We start from the raw sequence: 19641 nt of genomic DNA on the forward strand, positions 1-19641 counted from the left end.
AAAAAAAAAATGCTTTTCATGCTTTGATTTTTTTTGTGTTGTTTTTAATCCAAATATCTAAAAATACTTAAATCAAGAAGCTTTTTCACAACAAGCAAAAAATCTGGTCTTGTTTCAAGAATTAATTTGCCAAAATTGAGTGAATTTTTGCTTAAAACAAGCTAAATAATCTGCAAATGGGGCATTTTTTTTTTTTTTTAGTGACATGAAAATCCTATTTTGTATAAAATCAAATAAAGAACCGTCTTACTTTTTTCTCCACTTGATATCTTGAATATCCAGTAATATCTTACACATTGAAGGGTAACATTCAATTAAATAAGTTTATTTCACTCCGCCATTGCTGAAAGTTTTTAGTAAGTGCAAGAAAAGGTTATAACTATTACAAATCAGGTTGTATTAAGCTTAACTTTGAAACAAATGCAGCATATTTTCAACATAGGCTCATTCTGAAAATGTTGCTCTATATACACTACATTTCTGGAGATTGCAAATTATGTAGCCAGAAGCACATATGGTTCGCTATGGGCCAGTATGACTCTGTTCCTATTCTGTACCAGCTGACCGCTTACCTCCATATGCATGGCTTTTCCCCTGTTTGCCCAGTGGCTCGCTGCGTACCTCAGGAGACTTGATAGGGAGCGGTGACAGCATTTGAGTCTGATGAAGAACGGTTTAGAAAGCAGGAAAGACAAAAGCCAAAAAAAAATTAAATAAACAAGTAAATAACACGAAGAGAACATGGTAAAATCCTACCTACACAGCAAAATCCTCAGAGTAAAGTTGACACAGTTTAGATAGTATTTGGTCCCTCTCTAAATTGAGTTAAAGTTACTCAGGTTAATGAGACAATCAAAGAATTATTTAGGTGATTGAGCACTGATGATGAACACCTTCTTTTAATAAACAGAAACACAGAAGAGAAACACAAAAGCCTTAGATGAAATCAGCTGAAATATAATACAGTGAATCTCTCAAAATCTCAGCATAGGATCATTAAGCAACTCCACAAACAGCAGCTTTACCTATTACCAACCCGTTTCCCATTATTTAAAGAGGGACCAAAAACTCTCTGAACTGAGTAAATGTTACTGAGAGGAGTTTGTGTCGTGATTCGACTTCTCATCAATTAGAAATTATCAGACAGGAGGTTTTGAATATCAGAAAATAGACTTTATTCTCCATAATAAAGCCGAGAAAGAGCAGAGCAGACCTCATAGCATTCTCCTCCTGAAGTCTCTGTGTTTTCCGACAATCTTTATACAGGTTATTTGACACACCCCTAGGTGTCTTGTTTGAACTTTGAACCATTTTAGGATAGATTTTTACTCTAGGTGGTCCTGCTATTCTTGGCTCTCAGCCAGCTTGCTATGGTCAGCGAGATGTCACAGGTCTATGTCATGTCAGCAACTGTTTTAAACACCAAAGTTCTCTCTCCATAGATGCAACTTATGCAAAAGGACTAAGTGTTTACATACATTGTCATGATAGCATAATCACTTGATAACATGTTACTCATTCTAACTTCTGACATATAGCTTCATACAAGTATTTAACATATATAATCAGTGCTTTACATATTCAGTTATTCTACACAATCAGTCACTCAGCCTTCTCCTAGTGTTGCTCCAGGCGTACTCATCTTACACAGACATATCACTGTATTTTTAACACAGACTGGCATGTTTGCTGCATATATTTTGAGAAGAGAAAATTAACTGCTTTACACTCAGAAAATACTTCACACAGAGAGAATAAAATCTTCTTCATTTGCTGTGTAGTAAAGTAAAAGGAGGATGGTGTGAGGGTTTTCTTTTTCTAGATTGCTTTTAAAAAACACTGTAGGGTGGGTTTAAGGAAGTGGGTGGGCGCTGGTCAATCAGTGCTTTTCAAAACACTTTCGGTTGGGTTTAGAGAAGGAGGAACAGGTAAATTAAGTGGGCTAAATTGCCTGTAGTGTATGTGTGTGAATGAGTGTCTATGGTTGTTTCCCAGTGATGGGTTGCAGCTGGAAGTGCATCCGCTGCATAAAAAAAAAAATCATATGCTGGATAAGTTGGCGGTTCATTCCACTGTGGCGACCCCAGATTAAAAAAGGGACTAAGCCGAAAAGAAAATGAATGAATGAATATGATAATTCAACAAAGGCTGTTTAGTTTTATGTTGTTTAAAATTTTAAGTGGTTTATGGGAAAGGGTTTGTACACAATTGTTTAAGTAAAGACATACATTTTGGTTAGGATTGTTGAAGGAATTCGAGAAGAAAAAGAAAAAAGGCTGTGCGATATCAAATGTGAACAAAATGTGGAGGTCCCACTTTATATTAAGTGTCGCTTATACCTGTGAACTTACATGGTAACTAGATGTGTATGTAGTATGTAACTACAGTGTATGTACACACTGTTACACAGTATTTACTTATATATCCAATCAATATAAAGTGTAAAATGGTCATAAATTACTGCGTAATATATAAAACCCAAGCCTTTGTGCAACTATTGAACAACAGCAAACTTCTGCCAAAAATGTATAAGTGTATATAGAAATATAGAAATGCCTTATATATTCAGACTATATATATATAGATTGTGTTATTAATGTCCTGTTACACATTTGATCTTATTCAGTGTGTTTTACATGTGTGTAGTTAAACCAGTGATACACCAACACAATCTCACGGCAATTCGTAACTTTTTCATTTAGTGGCTAATTCGTACGAATTCGTACGATCTAATTCGTACATTTTAGTACGATTTGCTCATCCCCCAATGACGGTTGGGTTTAGGGGTGGGGTTAGGTGCCACGCCTCCTTTTTAAAATCGTACAATTTCTTACGACTGAACTCGTACGAATTCGTACGAATTAGCCACTAAACTGCCAAAACGTAAAATACTTACGTTTTCTTGTGAGATTAGGCTGGATACACAGGTAAATATTATGTACAAGTGTGTGCATACACTGTAATTACATACTACTTACACATGTAGTTACCATGTAAGTTCACGGGTATAAGCGACACGGAACCGAAAATCAAAATAAAATATTTGATGTTCAAAATAAGGAGGACAAATCTTAACGCATTTGTTCAATATTAACAATATTAGAAGCACCACTAGTCTGAAAAACACAAATTTACTCAATAGAATAAGAACAGAAAATTGGTGATGGATGGGAAATTAAAAGAGAATAAATATAAGTAGGCGAATGTGGCTCAGTGGTTAGCAAAGTCACTTCAAAGCAAGAAGGTTGCTGGTTTGAGCCCCAACTGGGTCAGTTGGCATTTCTGTGTGGAGTTTGCATATTCTCCTCGTGTTGGCATGGGTTTCCTCTGGGTGCTCCGGTTTCCCCCACAGTCCCAACACATGCGCTATACAGCTACAGAGGCCCCTGAGTCAAATTTACAAGATAAATTAATTTTGCACTGCTAGTAATATGTACTCATCAATCATTATTAAATGTGAAATAAATTCTTTATAAAATAACTTTACAGTGGGAAAAAAAAAACGTATTGTCTGACAGAAAAAAAATGACACCACCGCACGCCATTCTCATTCTTATCTCATGAAACACTGCTGCTTGCTGTCAAAGGCTTCGTTATTTAAGGGCATTTATTACGACACTGATAGGATAAAACTTATGTTATGTTAAGATTTTCTTTATCTAAATTTACCTTTTCCTGCCAGGGTTGCTTAAACTCTCCCTCACCTGAACTTGCCGCAATTGAGACGGAGAAAAGCACATCAGCATCAAGGAAAAATCTGATTCTCAAGATGTAATCTTTATAATTATGACACATTTGCAAATATAAGACAGAGGTTTGTGATACAACAATTACAGTGAAGCATATATTAAATCCTTCTTTCCACTGAACGAAACAAATCATCCATTTGCACAGTTGAGTAGTGGATGGGCTCAAACTAAAATATAATTCTTATACTTTTCTTAGAAAAAATATGCGCTATAAGTGAATTTTTATAAATTAAATTGGCCTTAGTAGTGTTTAGTGTGTGTGTAAATGAGTGTATGGCTGTTTCCCAGTGCTAGGTTGCAGATGGAAGGGCATCCGCCGTGTAAAGCATATACTACCCACATAGCAAAATTTCTCTGGCCCAGCTCTGGCCCACACAATCAGGTTTTGCTTGGCCCACATGCCGCAGTGAATTACGGTACATGACTGGACCAAATCTGGCTTCCAGACAAGGGCCAAACACAGACCATATCTGGGCCAAGTCTCAGCCAAGTTAATAACTCATAACTGGGCCTGGACTGGGCCAGATAGGTTGGTGTGTCACGATTGCAATGAAATTGATAAACCCATGGAGTGATGCGCTTTAGGCACACTATGGGCACGCTTTTTCTCAAAGTGACCTGATAGGTAGAATTTTTTTTCTTTATTCAAAAGTGATTTTAGTGTATTTTAAATGTGGGTCAAGACTGGCCAAACTCACATGGCCCACTTATCAAATTTTTAAATCTGGGCCAAATACTACGTTTTACATCTGGCCCAAATCTTGTGTGCCACCTTAAAAACGGTGCCACCTCTGCCAAACCCGGGCCATGTTTGGCCCACATGCTGTATGCCAGTGCCGGATGAATGCCTGCTGTGCCAGCTTTATGCCAAATCTGGGCCAGAATTCTTTGCTACTAGGGTGGAATAGTTGATATTTCATTCCGCGGTGGCCACCCCTGATGAATAAAGGGACTACGCCTAAGGAAAATGAATGAATGAATAAATTTAACAGATGTTTCTAACCCTTTCAGGTGTTTAGTTTTCACCAGAGGAGTGAGTTGGAAATGATTCATAAGGAAAGGTTGCCGATACTAATCTCATGTACTAAACCGTTTGTGATCACACTAGCTGCTTTCATGACTTCCCTGTTACAACAAGGACACATTTATTTGGACACTTTCCCCCCTTGGACATTTTATGTTTAATTTTATGTCCAATAAATGGCTGTCTGAGCTCCAGCTCCACTCCCGATGATTCTGTGTTGCTGCCATGGATACATTATGATGATCTTTAAAGGTTCACGAAACCCTCGAGTACTTTTTTTGAGATTTTAACAGATTTGTGTGTGTTGAGCATCAGTTAAGACAATGTTAGCACCTGTTAGCTGTAATTGTAGGGATATTTTTGAGCTTTTGTCAGCTAATTTCATCTTCTGGGTTTTAAATGATTTTTGGGGCGGGATCAAAATCGGCGACGTAGCGCAAAACTGCAAGTGCAAAGATGACAAGTTGGTTTCTCATTATTATTCAGCGCGGAGTTTCTTATCCTATGAGAAGAGCCGGCTTCTTAATTATTCGTGACTGCGCGTGCTTTCCGAAGGCAAGGCAGACCTGCCAGTGCCAAGCTGTGAGACACGGACCCACAGCACACAGTATTTAGCTGTTCATGAAGGGTCGTATGTGTTTGTTTCTATGATCCACAGGGTTTGTTGTATGTTTTTCCCTGCGATCCTGTCAGGACTGATACAGCAAAGCTGTTTGTGTGCAGCAAGCATTTTTAATGGGAGAGCAGTACGAGAATTGGAGAATGGTGGACGTTGTCTTTTATCAGGAGCTCGTTCACATTTAGACACATCGCCGTGCTGCTGTGTTTGCCTAAATCCTCTAGATTACCAACAGGGCTAATGGTTAAAATAGACGGGGCAAGAGACCTGCTGCACAGAGTCTGCATTCAGACCCGGGAATTGAGGGAAAAGTCCTCATTTATAGTGTTTATCTGAACACGATTATCTTTATAATAATATAAATTTTGCAGCGGATGGTGTTCCAGCTGCAACCCATCTCTGGGAAACATCCACACACACCCATTCACTACAGACAATTTAGCCTACCTAATTCACCTGTACCGCATGTCTTTGGACTGTGGGGGAAACCGGAGCACCCGGAGGAAACCCACGGGAACCAGTAAACTTCTTCCTGTGAGGCAACAGCACTACCTACTGCGCCACAGATTGAGGTTCTTGGCATATTAGACATACCGCTTTCTGTCTGATACTGGTGAAGTATTTTGCTGTCCATTCTTCCTTAAACACAACATTCAGAGTCAACTTTTCTTTTTTTGCCTCACTCATTTTGACATATCAGAGAGCGTATTCTAATTCTACTGTTGGCTAATTGTACCGTCATCAAATGGCGTTCACTTGTGTTGCACTATCAACTTACTAATTCTGAAACCAAATCACAACTCGGAGGCAGAAACTCCCTCGTGGGCTGGATGAAGGTGTTCAGCAGCCCCAATTTAGCCCACCTCTGGTCTATAGGCATGTTCAAGTATTTGACACTTCTCTTTAAACTATTGGCATACAAATTAAAAGTGTAAACAGTGGCATTGGGGGCACATTTCAGTTCATGTGACGCCATAAGTTTGTACGAAAAAGCCACTTTATTGATAAACACACAAAATAGCTACATTTTCCCATGAGATGAGGCTGAGCTGACCCATTTCAGAATACAATCTAAACCAAATTGAGCTTGTGTTGCGGCCAGCACCAGCGTTATACACTACAAGAGAGGCTGTGACAAGAGTCTCAAAATTGAAATGCATTTCAGAGAGCCACGGAAAGTGGTGCATTGCTGCAGTTGAAGGGAGGAGGAGGAGGGATGGAACACTGTTGCTAGGAAACACTTGTGGCATCATCACACATTCTGCTCGCCAATTCAAACCAACTAAAAGAGCTTGAGCGAAATGCCACGTGACCCTCTCCATGGGCTTCATCCAACATCTTGACGATGCCATTTGCACAAATGTTTATCAAAGAGAGCCCTTGAGTGGAGTTATTGTGTCTCTCAGACGGGTTAATTTGGGTTAACTAAAGTGTCGTCTCTCTTCAGCACCCCCTGGCTGACACTATAATCCCCTTCCAATTTCATTGCTGGATGCCATATTGATTTTTCGAGCACAACTTTGTGCAGTAAACACATGTGCAATCAAAGCCCACGCACCATGAAGACATTAAACTGCACAGCAGAGGTGTCTCATCTGTATTAAAATTCAGCTTGTGCATCATCAGAAAGCCTTGGGGTCCAGGAGAAAGACAATATCTTCCTCTCTGAATTAATACACCTAAAGCAACACATTCCCTGAACAGCCTGCAGCAGTACAAACCCACACACACGTATAAACTGTGAGTACTAAAGAGCATAAAAGTAGCGGAAGGTTATTTGAAAGTTAATGCTAATGATGACGTGGCTTATAAATTATGGAGAAGTTGGTAGAAGGTTGAATGAGGCTTTACAGATGCAAAGGGCAAACAAATAGATCAGATGTGACGCTGGAGGAATATTTCCAAGCATATAAAGAAATAAAGTTATGCCTGTGAGGGTTTATGAGTAGATCCACATCCTCAGGTCAGAATCAAAGCGTGGAGGATCTGAAAACTTCCCTCGCCAGCTTAACAACGTTGAACAGGGGTGCGTTTCCCAAACAACCATGTAACTTGCGTCTGAACTATCATATTGTTTATTTATTCATTTTTTTTTTTAAAGGCTACTATAATTTGACGCATGCAAACCACTGCAGAAATGTTCTAACCAGCAGGCCCATGTCATATACAGTAAATACACTTAATAAATAACCTACTATAAATTAAAAGCATAAACATATGCTGTGTTTTTGTTTTCACAAGCTTTGGAGACATAATGTAAATTCCACTTTTAAATAATAGGCCACCAATAGCTTTCGTCATGAGGCTGTGTTCAAAATGACATCAATGTTTTCAAAGTGCACTGCGAAGGGAATGCAATTGTAAACTTAAAGATTGCTAAAACTGAACTGTAAAAAGACTTTGAACGCAAATTACACCTGAGAGAGATGACTTTAAGGCTTTTTTAAAGGGTCGTGACACCCCTTACTTTCGGTTCAGGTCTACCTCAGAAATTTTTCAAAAGATGCATCATAATGGGAGTGGAGTTCTGCGAGCAAAGAGCAGGAGTGGGCGTGGCCAGAAGGGGAGAAGGAGGGGAACGAACAACTGTTGTCAGTCAGCTCACAAAATGAGACACAAACCGTGAGGAGACGCATGATTTTATAGTTTACAAAGATAAAATGCAAAGAAATCAACAGTAATTTAATGCCCTGCAACATTTGTTATTCGTAATTTCATAAACAAATAACCACAATTTATATCATTAAAAAGATAATCGTGTTTATATTAACACTACAAATGAGGACTTTTCCCTCAATCCCTGGGTCTGAATGCAGACTCAGTGCAGCAGGTCTCTTGCCCTGTCTATTTTAACCATTAGCCCTGTTGGTAATCTAGAGGATTTATGCAAACACAGCAGCACGGCGATGTGTCTAAATGTGAACGAACTCTAAAGTTCAGTTCAGGTTAGCTCAGTTCAGAGTGGGTAATAATCACTACTGAGAGTCCAAACACTTAAAAGCAATCCATCGATGCTCAGCTCTACAGATCCCGAACCATGGAAGCTAGAGGCGACAGCAGCGAGGAAAAAACTTCACCAATTGGCAAAAGTGAAGAAAAAAAAAAACTCCAGAGAGACAGGCTAAGGGCAAGGCAGTGACGCAGTAGGGAGTGCTGTCGCCTCACAGCAAGAAGGTCGCTGAGTCGCTGTTTCGAACCTCGGCTCAGTTGGCGTTTCAGTGTGGAGTTTGCATGTTCTCCCTGCCTTCACGTGGGTTTCCCCAACAGTCCAAAAGACATGCGGTACAGGTGAATTGGGTTGGCTAAATTGTCCGTAGTTTATGAATGTGTGTGTGGATGTGTCCAAGGGATGGGTTGTGGCTGGAAGGGCACCCGCTGCGTAATAACTTGCTGGATAAGCGGGCAGTTTATTCCGCTGTGGTGATCCCGGATGAATAAAGGGACTAAGCCGACGAGAAAATGAATGAATGAGCAAGGCTCAGATGGGCACAACCATTTCTCCACTGGCCAAACGTCTTGTGCAGAGCTGCAGTCTAAGTGCTGGAGGCTGGAAGCTGGACCTCAGCGAAGACTCGTCAGTCCCTGGAGCGTAACAGGAATCAGTCTCATGTTTTCCACTCCTCCATGATCACCACAGTAGCTGTTCAGGATACGGCTTGGTCCAGGATATGGAATCCTTGGGATCATCTCGTCGATGGTCTTGGATCAAATCAGTGGCGCTGCGTGGTCTGAGGGTCTCAGGATGAGTCTCCCCAGGTGGAAATAGAGAATTAAGAGAATAATTAGCGTAGCTGCTGTTCATAGTGTTAATAAACGAGATGCAGAAACCTGTGTGGGGCACATTCATGTATCATACTGCTAAGTGATGCACTGAGTGTATGCTTTACTAAATAGATAGGTCTTTAATCTAGTTTTGAACTGCGAGAGTGTATCTGAGCCTCGGACGTTATCAGGAAGGCTATTCCAGAGGTTAGGAGCCATAAATGAGAAGGCTCGACCTCCTTTACTCGACTTTGCTATTCTAGGTACTACCAGAAAGCCCTGAGTTTTGAGATCTTAAAGAGTGGGTTAGAGTGGGAAACAGAAGGTTGGTTAGATAAACAGGAGCTCGATTATTTAAAGCTTTATAGGTAAGAAGCAATATTTTAAATTCAATATGAAACTTAACCGGCAGCCAGTGTAAGGAGGATTAAACTGAAACTAATGAAACATGAGTTGCATTATCAAGTTTTTCTTGTTATTATTTGTTTTCTAAAAGAGTGTCTCACATATGAGGCAAAGGAAATGTCTGTTGAAGCCAGTATCAACATTGGCAAAGAGACTCATCCTGTGGCATACTGTAAGCTGACGTTTGCTTCTGCCGACACAAGGCTCAGTTTGTTCTTTGGGTTTTCTACTCTCGGGTAAGTTTTCATTTTAAACTTCGCGTATGGTTGTTGCTATGTAGAATATTCGCTTCAAACAATGACTATAATGATTTCGTTAAGCCTTAGTCACAGCTGGTTTCTGCTTTTCCAGATGTTTGACCTGAAAAGATGCTGATGAAATCCGCCTTGATTTTCCTGGCATGTTGTGAGTATGCTGACGCTTTAACCATCTGCATTTGCTTCTTAATATAGAACCTAAACCATTCAGGTCTCCACTTTTTTGTTCATGAAGATATACATTTGAGACTAATTTTTAAGTAATGGTGGATCTAAAATGTAAACTTTGTGAACTATGTACAGAGAAGAATGTACAAATGAGTACACCCCATTTGAAAAGTAACATTTTAAACCATATATCTCAATGATCACAAAAACAACATTCCAAAATGTAGAAAAGACTTAAGTTTATTATAACATCTGTTTATCTTATGACATGAAAGAAGGGGTAACAATATAACTTTTTTCAGGTTTACTCAAGCCCAGTCCCAATTCTACCCCTTAGCCCTTCCCCTTAGGCCGAGTTCAGACTGCATGATTTTCAAAGTAGTCGTGTCACAGATGTTTTCACACTGCATGACTATCTGGGCTTGCGTTTCGTCGCTGCTTTGTTTACACTGCAAGATGGATCGGCGACAGGGACTTTCACATTGCATGACTTTACTATAGGAAGAATCGCCGACAACTTCGTCCAAACTACGTCTCACAGCCAAAAACCCGTAGTATATCTTTTGTTATTAACTACATAATGAGAAAGAAGCCTTTAATAGGGTAGAACATGTACATGTTTGCTCACCTGGGTTTAAAGGGAATTAGCCATTTCTCCTCAACGTTGATAATAAACTTAATTTCTTTCTGTATGAAACGTCAAACAGACACGGTTGCTCCTGAGTCCTGTCAAACCTCCACTAGTTTTTCCTCCATTTCGTGGGTCCAAATAAACCGAAAAAGAGAGCTTTTAACTTCTCCCCCAGCCTCCCGCTGGCCTGCAGCACGTATACACACACGCACACGCAAGTGAAAGCCGCTCTCTCATTGGCTGTAGGCGATCGCTGATGTTATTTTCAGTGTAAACTCAATTCACACGGCATGATTTGAATCGCCGACAGCTCCAGATATTCAGCACGCCAAATATCTTGCAGGCATCGGCGGCTCATCTGCGATTCTCTCTGATCGCGTCTTTGATAGTTCATACTGTGTGATTGTCACTCACGTGCACGAGCACCGATTTGCCTGTGATTTCAGGCATTTGTCTGCGATTTCTCAAAACCTGTCGACGAGCCAAAATCGGGGCTAAAATCACGCAGTCTGAACTAGGCATTACCATTCACGTGAAGGGGTAGGGGTGTCGCAATTCTCTTTATCTTGAAGGTATAGGGCTAAGGGGAAGAACTAGACACCCCTTGAAACTGAGATTTTTCAGGACCACATTTGAAACCAGGGGGTAAGAAAAGACCATCTACAATGGCAGCATGGCTGCAAATTGAAGTCAAGAGTTGAACAAATTAGCATTTTTTGTCATTATTACAAATTCAGTGTGTCTTATTCTGGTGCGGAGCCCATTATATGAAAGGATTTTAGTGTGATGGACATGACAGGTGTCCTTTCTGCACTGGAGCACATTACAGCATTACATTACTGCATTTCGTTGCATTGTACTTGTACATGTGTAATGACAATAAAGTTGAATCTAATCTAATCTAATCTACAGGTGCTGACTATGAATGAATGACCATGATAGGTGTTGACTTAGAACTAAAGGCATTGATAGGTGATGATTTGGGATGGGTGCCCATGTTGAAGGCTAAACTTAGATTAGTGGCCATTGTTGGTGCTTATTTTGTATGTGACAAGTGTTGATTTTTACATGGGGTCAGCAACCATGATGTCACTTGACTGGTGATCTTGATGGGTATTGACTTCAACTCTGACTGGGTGGTTTATTGGGAGTGGATCAACTTGGCAGAAGGGCATATAAAATATAGTCCTCCAGATTGCCAGTGATTGTATTTCTGGGCATCTGGCAGTATACAGGTTCATCCAAACCACCATAAAATAATGTCATCAACTTTGGGTTGTTCCAGTCGGAGGTATAGGCTAAATGTCAGAACTTCTTCCCACACTGCTTAATACATCAGCCATCCTGAGAGAGCAAGTACAACACTTCATTTAGATGGAGAGAAGATCGCTCTCCAAATGAGTTCAGACTGCATAGTTGTGTCACAAATGTTTTCACACTGCTTGACTATCTGGGCTTGCGTTTCGTCGCTGCTTTGTTTACACTGCAAGATGGATCGGCGACAGGGACTTTCACATTGCATGACTTTACTATAGGAAGAATCGCCGACAACTTCGTCCAAACTACGTCTCACAGCCAAAAACATGTCGTATACCTTTTGTTATTAACTACATAATGAGAAAGAAGCCTTTAATGGGGTAGAACATGTACATGTTTGCTCACCTGGGTTTAAAGGGAATTAGCCATTTCTCCTCAACGTTGATAATAAACTAATTTCTTTCTGTATGAAACGTCAAACAGACACAGTTGCTCCTGAGTCCTGTCAAACCTCCACTAGTTTTTCCTCTATTTCGTGGGTCCAAATAAACCGAAAAAGAGCGCTTTTAACTTCTCCCCCAGCCTCCCAAAATATCAAAATGTTGATATTTTGGGGTCCCATCTTATGTCAGATATAACTAAGCAGAGAATAAGGAGGTGAAGAAAAACAATAGTGACTAAACAATTGCAGAGATGGATAAAAACAAAGTGTTTACCACTGCAAGTCAGTTATGGCTCGTTTCCACTGACTGGTACAGTACGGTACGGTTCGGGTCAGTCCGGGTCACCTTTATCAGGCTTGCGTTTCCACCACAAAGGGTACCCTTTTTGGTGGGCATGGTATATGACAAAGTTTAAGTCGACGTCATGCTCGCTCGAATAAATGTCTACAGTAAGGCTGTACAGGTCGTTTACATATCATAATGAGCACCATTTCTTATAAAACAGATGCTTTATACAAATAAATACTTGTTTATAAACATTTATTACTAACTTTTCTATAAACAGGAGTTGATTATAACTGCAGATCAATGACAGTGCAAAATAGGCTACTGTAACTAAATAATAAAAAAATAATAATAATAAAATAAATATATAAATGCAACATATATGAACACATACAGCCCCTTACGGTCTCCGATATATTATTAATTACAGTAAAACTACACGCATCATACATTTAGTACTTATTTGAGTTAAAAAACACAAGCAATAGAGCCCCCAGTCAGAGCAAACCTCTCATCTGTTCTGTAATCTAAAGAGTCTTTGTCATTCCCAGTTCATAATAATCCAAAAAGTAAAGACAAACATGGCAGTTTGATTCAGGTTGTTAAACACTTTCGCTCCTGTGTTTTGCCGGGTTTCTCCTTTTTTTCCGCGCTTTACTCTCGCGCTTGTCCTTTTCTTTCTGAATGGATCAGATGACGGAGACACTTCAACAATCACGTAACGTTACACGTTATTACCATCAGCTCAAGAAGTTTGTTATATCAAATATAGACGCGATCGCGTGCTCCTGGAAGAAAGCGAATACCGCTCGCACTTTTAGACGGGCTTGTGAAGCAACAACAGGACGCGGCAGATTTTGTTCTTCTTTGCATTGTGTCTGTTCATCAAGATGACTACATGGTTTGTTTGAGCTCGGGTCATCCATGGCTGGTTATTTTATGCATATAGTAACATTATATCCATGTAATCTCTCAGCTGTGTATTAGAACATGGCGGATCCTTTGTTTACACTCTGTTTAGCTCCACGAGCTCGTGACGTATCTCTGTAACCAATCAGCATTCGGCTGCGCGTGTAGCTCCACCTTCTGGTACCCTTTCTCGTTTTTGGGACCCTTTCGAAAGGGTGCCGAAAAAGTGGTTCGGTACGGTTTGCTTTGGTACGCTTATTGGCAGTGGAAACGGCCATAAAAGCGTACCAAACCGAACCGTACCGTACCACTCAGTGGAAATGGGCCATTACTGACAGGTTGTGCCTGTAGGTCACTAAGTGCAACTGTTTGACAACTCCGAATGCAATGCACACCTAAAAAAAATGGTGCCCCTTAGGTAACAATTATTAAAGACTTTTTCAAAAATGTAAATGTCTTATGGGTTTTCTATCATATATTTTAGTAAGATTCATTATTTACATCCTACTTCTTAAAACCAAGGCTTAGTTTTAAATAATTGATTAATATATTACTTCTTACAGTGTTTCTTGTGGATACTTCCCTTGAAAAAGATAAGACCACTACAAAAAGAAAAGCTCAGAGGGAGGAAATGAAAATCACCCAACCTAATAAGAGTCTGACCTCAACTGGAAGAAGCAGAGAGGTCTTAAACCGGACTAAAGAAATCAAGACAAGAAACGACATGGGATGTACAAGCATAGGAGGCATCTGTCAACGAAATAGTTACATCTGTCAGGGCAGATACTTAAAGGATAAATGTCGGGGAGAGAAGTCACGCCAGTGTTGCATGCCAGGTGTGCTCTTAAACCATTTTGACTTGAGAGGTTTCTTTGAATTTTTGACTTGAGTGATTTCTTCGAAAAATGAGCCATAATAACTTCTGTTTTCCTGTTTCAGCTTCAGCATGGAGTGCTCTGTGTGCTGGTAGTCATTATAACAGAGTACGAGCTTGTGACAGCTATGGTTGCGGTGGCTTTAACTCCAAAAGGTATTTCATTCCAAACTAAATTCTTCCTGAGACATTTTACATGATACATCATACTAGAAGTCTGCATTCCCACAGCTCTCCCACAATACTCGACTCGGATTAGTGGCTTGCAGCATAAAAGGGAGCAATTTTAAAAGCTCCAGTGTAGTGAAGTTCGTAGGTGAGCTGGAAACTCTAGGAACATCTAGAAAAATCGAGGACCATCTTAGGATTGAAGATAAGAGCAGAGCACGATTGGTGGATCAAATTAGAGCTGGGAAATCAGAAGGGTACAGCTGGTGGTATCAAGGACCAAGATGTAGCTAGGTGGATGGAGGACCTAGGAGGAGCTGAAGGATCGAAGGGCCAAAGCAAAAATTTTTGAAAATACCAGTAAATTAATTTAGGCTATTTTCCGGAAAGAGAAGATGTAACATTACCGGTAATTTGCCAGAATGCTGCGCTGTGTGAACGCAGAAGGAAGATTGCCGGAAAGAGCGTGTGCACGTCTAGAACGTGCTGACGTAGACATCTACCATAGCCAAACACAACAGTCAGTCCGCGCGGTTTATGAGAATAAAAGCCTGTGAGTATATTTCCAGACACATTTAGCTGCTAGATGTTAGTCAGATACTGTTTCTATGTTCGTTCTTAATGCCAGCTGTGTAAAAATATCGATAAAATGCTTATGATAAGCCATTGTTTGTTTATCTTCAAGCTCTGAGGCAGCACACACACATAATGTGTTCATCTCGACATGCAAAAGTGTTTCTCAATATGTTTTCATTGAAGTTGTTTACAATACTTTTCCATCCACAGAGTTTGTAATTTAGTCAAATGTTTACAAATACAAGCACTGCCGTTTAGAGGTCATTTCTGGTTAATGATGTATTTTGGAATGGATGTGTGAACGGTCATTTCCGTAAAAATTCCGTAAAGTCCTCACCTGTGTGTACAGCGCTTTTTTGAATTTACCGGTAAAGCCGTTCCAGAAGTTTTCTGGATATTTACCGGTACCACTGTGTGAAAGGAGCTAATGATGAGATGCAATTCTTTTTTAAGTTGAATTGCATGCTAGATTACAATGGTTATTTCCATAGAAAAGTGCAAAGATGGCATTCCTGTTGAGCAATAAATCTATTTCACTGTTTGTGGAATGTACAAATTAAAATGTTTATATTACTTCACCTTTGCCTATCCTGTGTCCTCAGTGATGAGGGTCTCCACAAAGGAATTGATATCGTGTGTGATGATTATGGCATCATCAACGCTCCTTTTTCTGGAAACCTGGGTGGTCCTGTTGGGAGAGCAGTGGGAGAGTCTATTCAATACGATGGTGTCAAACTCTATAACAAAGGTATATTACACCATAAAAAATTTAATCTAAGAATGTTGTTAAATTATTGTTTCTAGAAGCAATAAACTTGATTATGTATTAATAATAAAAGAATAAACTTTCTGTATGTACAGTTGAAGTCAGAATTATTAGCCCCCCTTTTAAATTTTTTCCCTTTTTCAAATACTTCCCAAATGATGTTAAACAGAGCAAGGAAATTTTAACAGTATGTCTGTTAATATTTTTTCTTCCGGAGAAGGTCTTTTTTGTTTTATTGCAGCTAAAATTAAAGCAGTTTTTAATTTTTTTAAACACCATTTTAAGGTCAAAATTATTAGCCCCTTTAAGCTATATTTTCGATAACCTAATTAACATAGTTAAGCCTTTAAATGACACTTTAAGCTGTATAGAAGTTTCTTGAAGAATGTCTAGTCAAATATTGCATACTGTCATCATGGCAAAAATAACACAAATCAGTTATTAGAAATGAGTTATTAAAACTATTATGTTTAGAAATTGGGGAAAAATAAACAGGTGGGCTAATAATTCAGGGGGGCTATAATTATTAGCCTATAATTATGACTTCAACTGTATTTACGTCTGTGCTGTAAGTATGTACTGTATGTGTGTGTGTATGTATGAATGCATGCATTAATGTACTGTTTGTATGCATGTAAGCATGTATGTACTGTATGTATGAATTTATGTATTTATTTATGTATGCACACTACCGATCAAAACTTTGGGGTCATTTTTTTTATTATTATTATTATTAGTAGCTGTATTTATTAATTTAAAATAAATAATTCTATTAATTAAGGCGGCATTTATTAAATGTAAAGAAAAAAATTGTTAAACTATTAAAATACTTATTTATTAAAAATATATTTATTACTTATTGTATAGTTTCAAATCAAATTATTACTCCAGTCATTATTGCCTTCAATACTATTACCATTAATAATAATAAGAAGAAGAAGAAGAAGAAGAAGAAAAACAAGAAGAACAAGAAGAAGAAGAAGATGATTAATTAATAGACTGATTTCTGAAGGATCATGTGCCTCTGAAGACTGGAGTAATGAAGCTGAAAATTCATCTTTAAATACACTGGAATAAATTATTTAATTAAATTATAAACTACTTTTGAACAGTTATTTTATAGTGCAATAAAATTTCACAATTTGACTTTTTTTTTTACTGTTTTTGATTAAATAAATGCAGTTTACTTAAAATAAAAAAGTTTATTTTAAAACAATTTAAAATATTACTGACATCAAACCTTTGACCGGTAGTCTACATATGTGTCTTTTTCCCAGTGCACTGTGTGAAGATCTTCAACATCCGATCATATAGTTACTTTGGGTTTGTTGTTCAAGGAGAGGCAATGGGTTACCTGTTACCCCTACAGGACACTTTCTCTGGCATCACCTCACACCTGGAGCTTCAGATGTGTGATGGGTCTGATCCCTCGCCCTTCATATGAGACTTGCTCATGGAAAATGAATTCAAAATGCTTTTTTTTTTTTTTTTAGAACTACAGTGCATGGCTTCAAAATGTGCTTATGCATTAGTTTAAAAGCATGTTTTATCAGTGAAAAAGCACCACAAGATGGCAGCACAAATCTACAGAATAACAAGAAAACAAACATGATGATAATTTATATTATTAATATTGTCAGTTTTTAACCACCTCAAATACTCACACACTTTTTTGTATTTGGATGAAAAATAAAAGCCTCAGAGTACAAACTGCACATCATTTAGTTGTTGTGGTTTTTTATAATGTTAATGAAAATGTCTTTGATTGGAAGACCAAAGTCTATGTTTTCTTTTATATGTTTGCAACAAATTGACAGTTTTATTTACCCCATTTATCATTTAAACAAGTCAAGTGAGGTCTAAAATAAACTCAGTCATAGCAATCCTGAATTTCTTTTGCTTTATGTTAATATACTCTGTTCGTTTCAGTTTATTTATTTATTTATTTATTGTTAATGTACTCTGTAGATAAACATCTAGAAAAAAATATTGCAACGATTTGTTAGGAAGCACAATGTTTTTTAAATAAAAATGGGTATTTTCAAAGCAATGTTGAGTAAAATAAGGACAATATAATAATGATAATAATAACTATTATTATTATAATTATAGGTGATGCAGTGGCGCAGTAGGTAGTGCTGTCGCCTCACAACAAGAAGGTCGCTGGTTTGAGCCTCGGCTGGGTCAGTTTCTGTGTGGAGTTTGCATTTTCTCCCTGTGTTCGCGTGGGTTTCCTCTGGGTGCTCCGGTTTCCCCCACAGTCCAAAGACATGCGGTACAAGTGAATTGGGTAGGCTAAAATGCCCGTAGTGTATGAGTGTGTGTGGATGTTTCCCAGAGATGGGTTGCAGCTGGAAGGGCAACCACTGCGTAAAACATGCTGAATAAGGTGGTGGTTTATTCCGCTGTGGCGACCCCGGATTAATAAAGGGACTTAGCCGAAAAGAAAATGAATGATGAATTAATAATAATAATAACAAAACCATGTGATTTGTCCATATTTTGAGGTTGTTGCTAGAAATGATACAGCTGTGGCCGGAAGTTGTGAGAATTCTTTATATTCATTCATTCATTTTCTTTTCGTATGTTTTACACAGCGGATGCCTTTCCAGCTGCTACCCATCGCTGGGAAACATCCATACACACCCATTCACACACATACAGACAATTTAGCTAACCCAATTCACCTGTACCACACATGTGTTTGGATGGGAGGGAACTGACCCAGTCGGGGCTCGAACCAGCGACCTTTTTCCTGTAAGTTGCTACCAAATTCTTTATATTACTTATTAAATTACTTATCAATTGAATTGTATTACAATTGCAACAACACAACAACTTTTAAAATATTTTATGCAGAATAATTTATAGTCTGACTTTAAACATTGAATGTGGTGTACAAAACATCATGGTTTGTGTTTTTGGTATTCCTACCGTTCATTTATTTTTTTTTTATTAAACTAAATAAATTAAGTTAAAAGTAGCAGAAATAACAAAACAAACCAGGGTAAAGCTACAAAAAAGTTACCTCTGTGACTGTGTCAAAGGAAATGTCTACTCTTCCCCTTTAAATTGTCCCACTGGGTTGGTGTCGAATGAGCAAAAAATGACGACTCCTACTATGTCCAAGGGCAAGCTCATTAATATAAATATATTTAGGCGGGGCATTCCAGTAATCGTCTAACCACGTGACCTGATTAATATTCATGACCTGGTCGTTTACCATTTATGCAATAATTTATTCGTTAGCTGTCCAACGCCTACTTACCTTTCAGCCAATCGCTAACGCGAACGTCGTGATACGTATTTAATATTCATGAGCTAACCGTTTCCATAGTAGAATGCGTAAATGCGTAGAGCTTTAATTAAATTAGAGTCGGTGAGCTGGGATAGGCTGGGAGTTCGCTTGGTCCAGACTGCAGGAAATCCGACGTGGACTCTAAACCCGCAGAAACGGAGATACAAATAAACGAATGACCCGTAAATCCACGCGGAAAACTTTTATCAGCTTTTTAGCGCTGCGGGTCTGAACGTGATCGTGTATCTGCGTGTAGTCTGAGATTATTACAACATGCCGCGGCGGACTGTACTAGAAGTAACTGTTCAAGACGTGCAAAAGAGAAGAAACCCCAACAAACACTATGTAAGTCGGCGTCTATTGACATGTTTAAAGACCTTTAGTTAACTTTTGCTATGGTTTTGTGTCCTGATGGAAGAGTTGAGTTGTGTATTTTGAGATTGTTTCGAT

The 19641-nt window shown here is 38.8% G+C and overlaps 2 protein-coding genes across 8 annotated transcripts in view; both read left to right on the forward strand.

Annotated features, from left to right (window-relative positions):
• The first annotated feature begins 7947 nt into the window (after positions 1 to 7947).
• On the forward strand, positions 7948 to 17781 carry LOC103909490 (leukocyte cell-derived chemotaxin-2). Of its 4 annotated transcripts, none has more exons than XM_087301959.1 (7): positions 7948 to 9522; positions 9651 to 9795; positions 9911 to 9964; positions 14073 to 14345; positions 14449 to 14539; positions 15730 to 15875; positions 17171 to 17781. In XM_087301959.1, the coding sequence occupies exons 3-7, from the start codon at positions 9928 to 9930 to the stop codon at positions 17335 to 17337; spliced, it is 714 nt and encodes a 237-aa protein (XP_087158085.1). In that variant the 5' UTR covers positions 7948 to 9522; positions 9651 to 9795; positions 9911 to 9927; the 3' UTR covers positions 17338 to 17781. The 4 variants fall into 4 exon arrangements, with proteins under 4 accessions (XP_087158085.1, XP_087158084.1, XP_087158087.1 ...); XM_087301961.1 differs by having other exon boundaries at positions 9458 to 9522; positions 17231 to 17779; XM_087301958.1 differs by having other exon boundaries at positions 9010 to 9795.
• A 1508-nt stretch (positions 17782 to 19289) lies between these two features.
• Positions 19290 to 19641, forward strand: part of sh3pxd2b (SH3 and PX domains 2B) — a 56840-nt gene continuing 56488 nt past the window's right edge. For all 4 annotated transcript variants that reach the window (XM_087301913.1, XM_087301910.1, XM_087301911.1 and 1 more), the window contains exon 1: positions 19290 to 19536. Coding sequence is in view for 3 of the 4 variants with exons in the window: in XM_087301910.1 (XP_087158036.1) it covers positions 19465 to 19536 (72 nt within the window). In the remaining variant the exon portion in view is untranslated. The remainder of the gene's footprint in view (positions 19537 to 19641) is intronic.

This window comes from Danio rerio, chromosome 21, assembly GCF_052040795.2.
Source record: "Danio rerio strain M-AB ecotype USA chromosome 21, GRCz13ab, whole genome shotgun sequence".
Classification (NCBI taxonomy): Eukaryota; Metazoa; Chordata; class Actinopteri; order Cypriniformes; family Danionidae; genus Danio; species Danio rerio.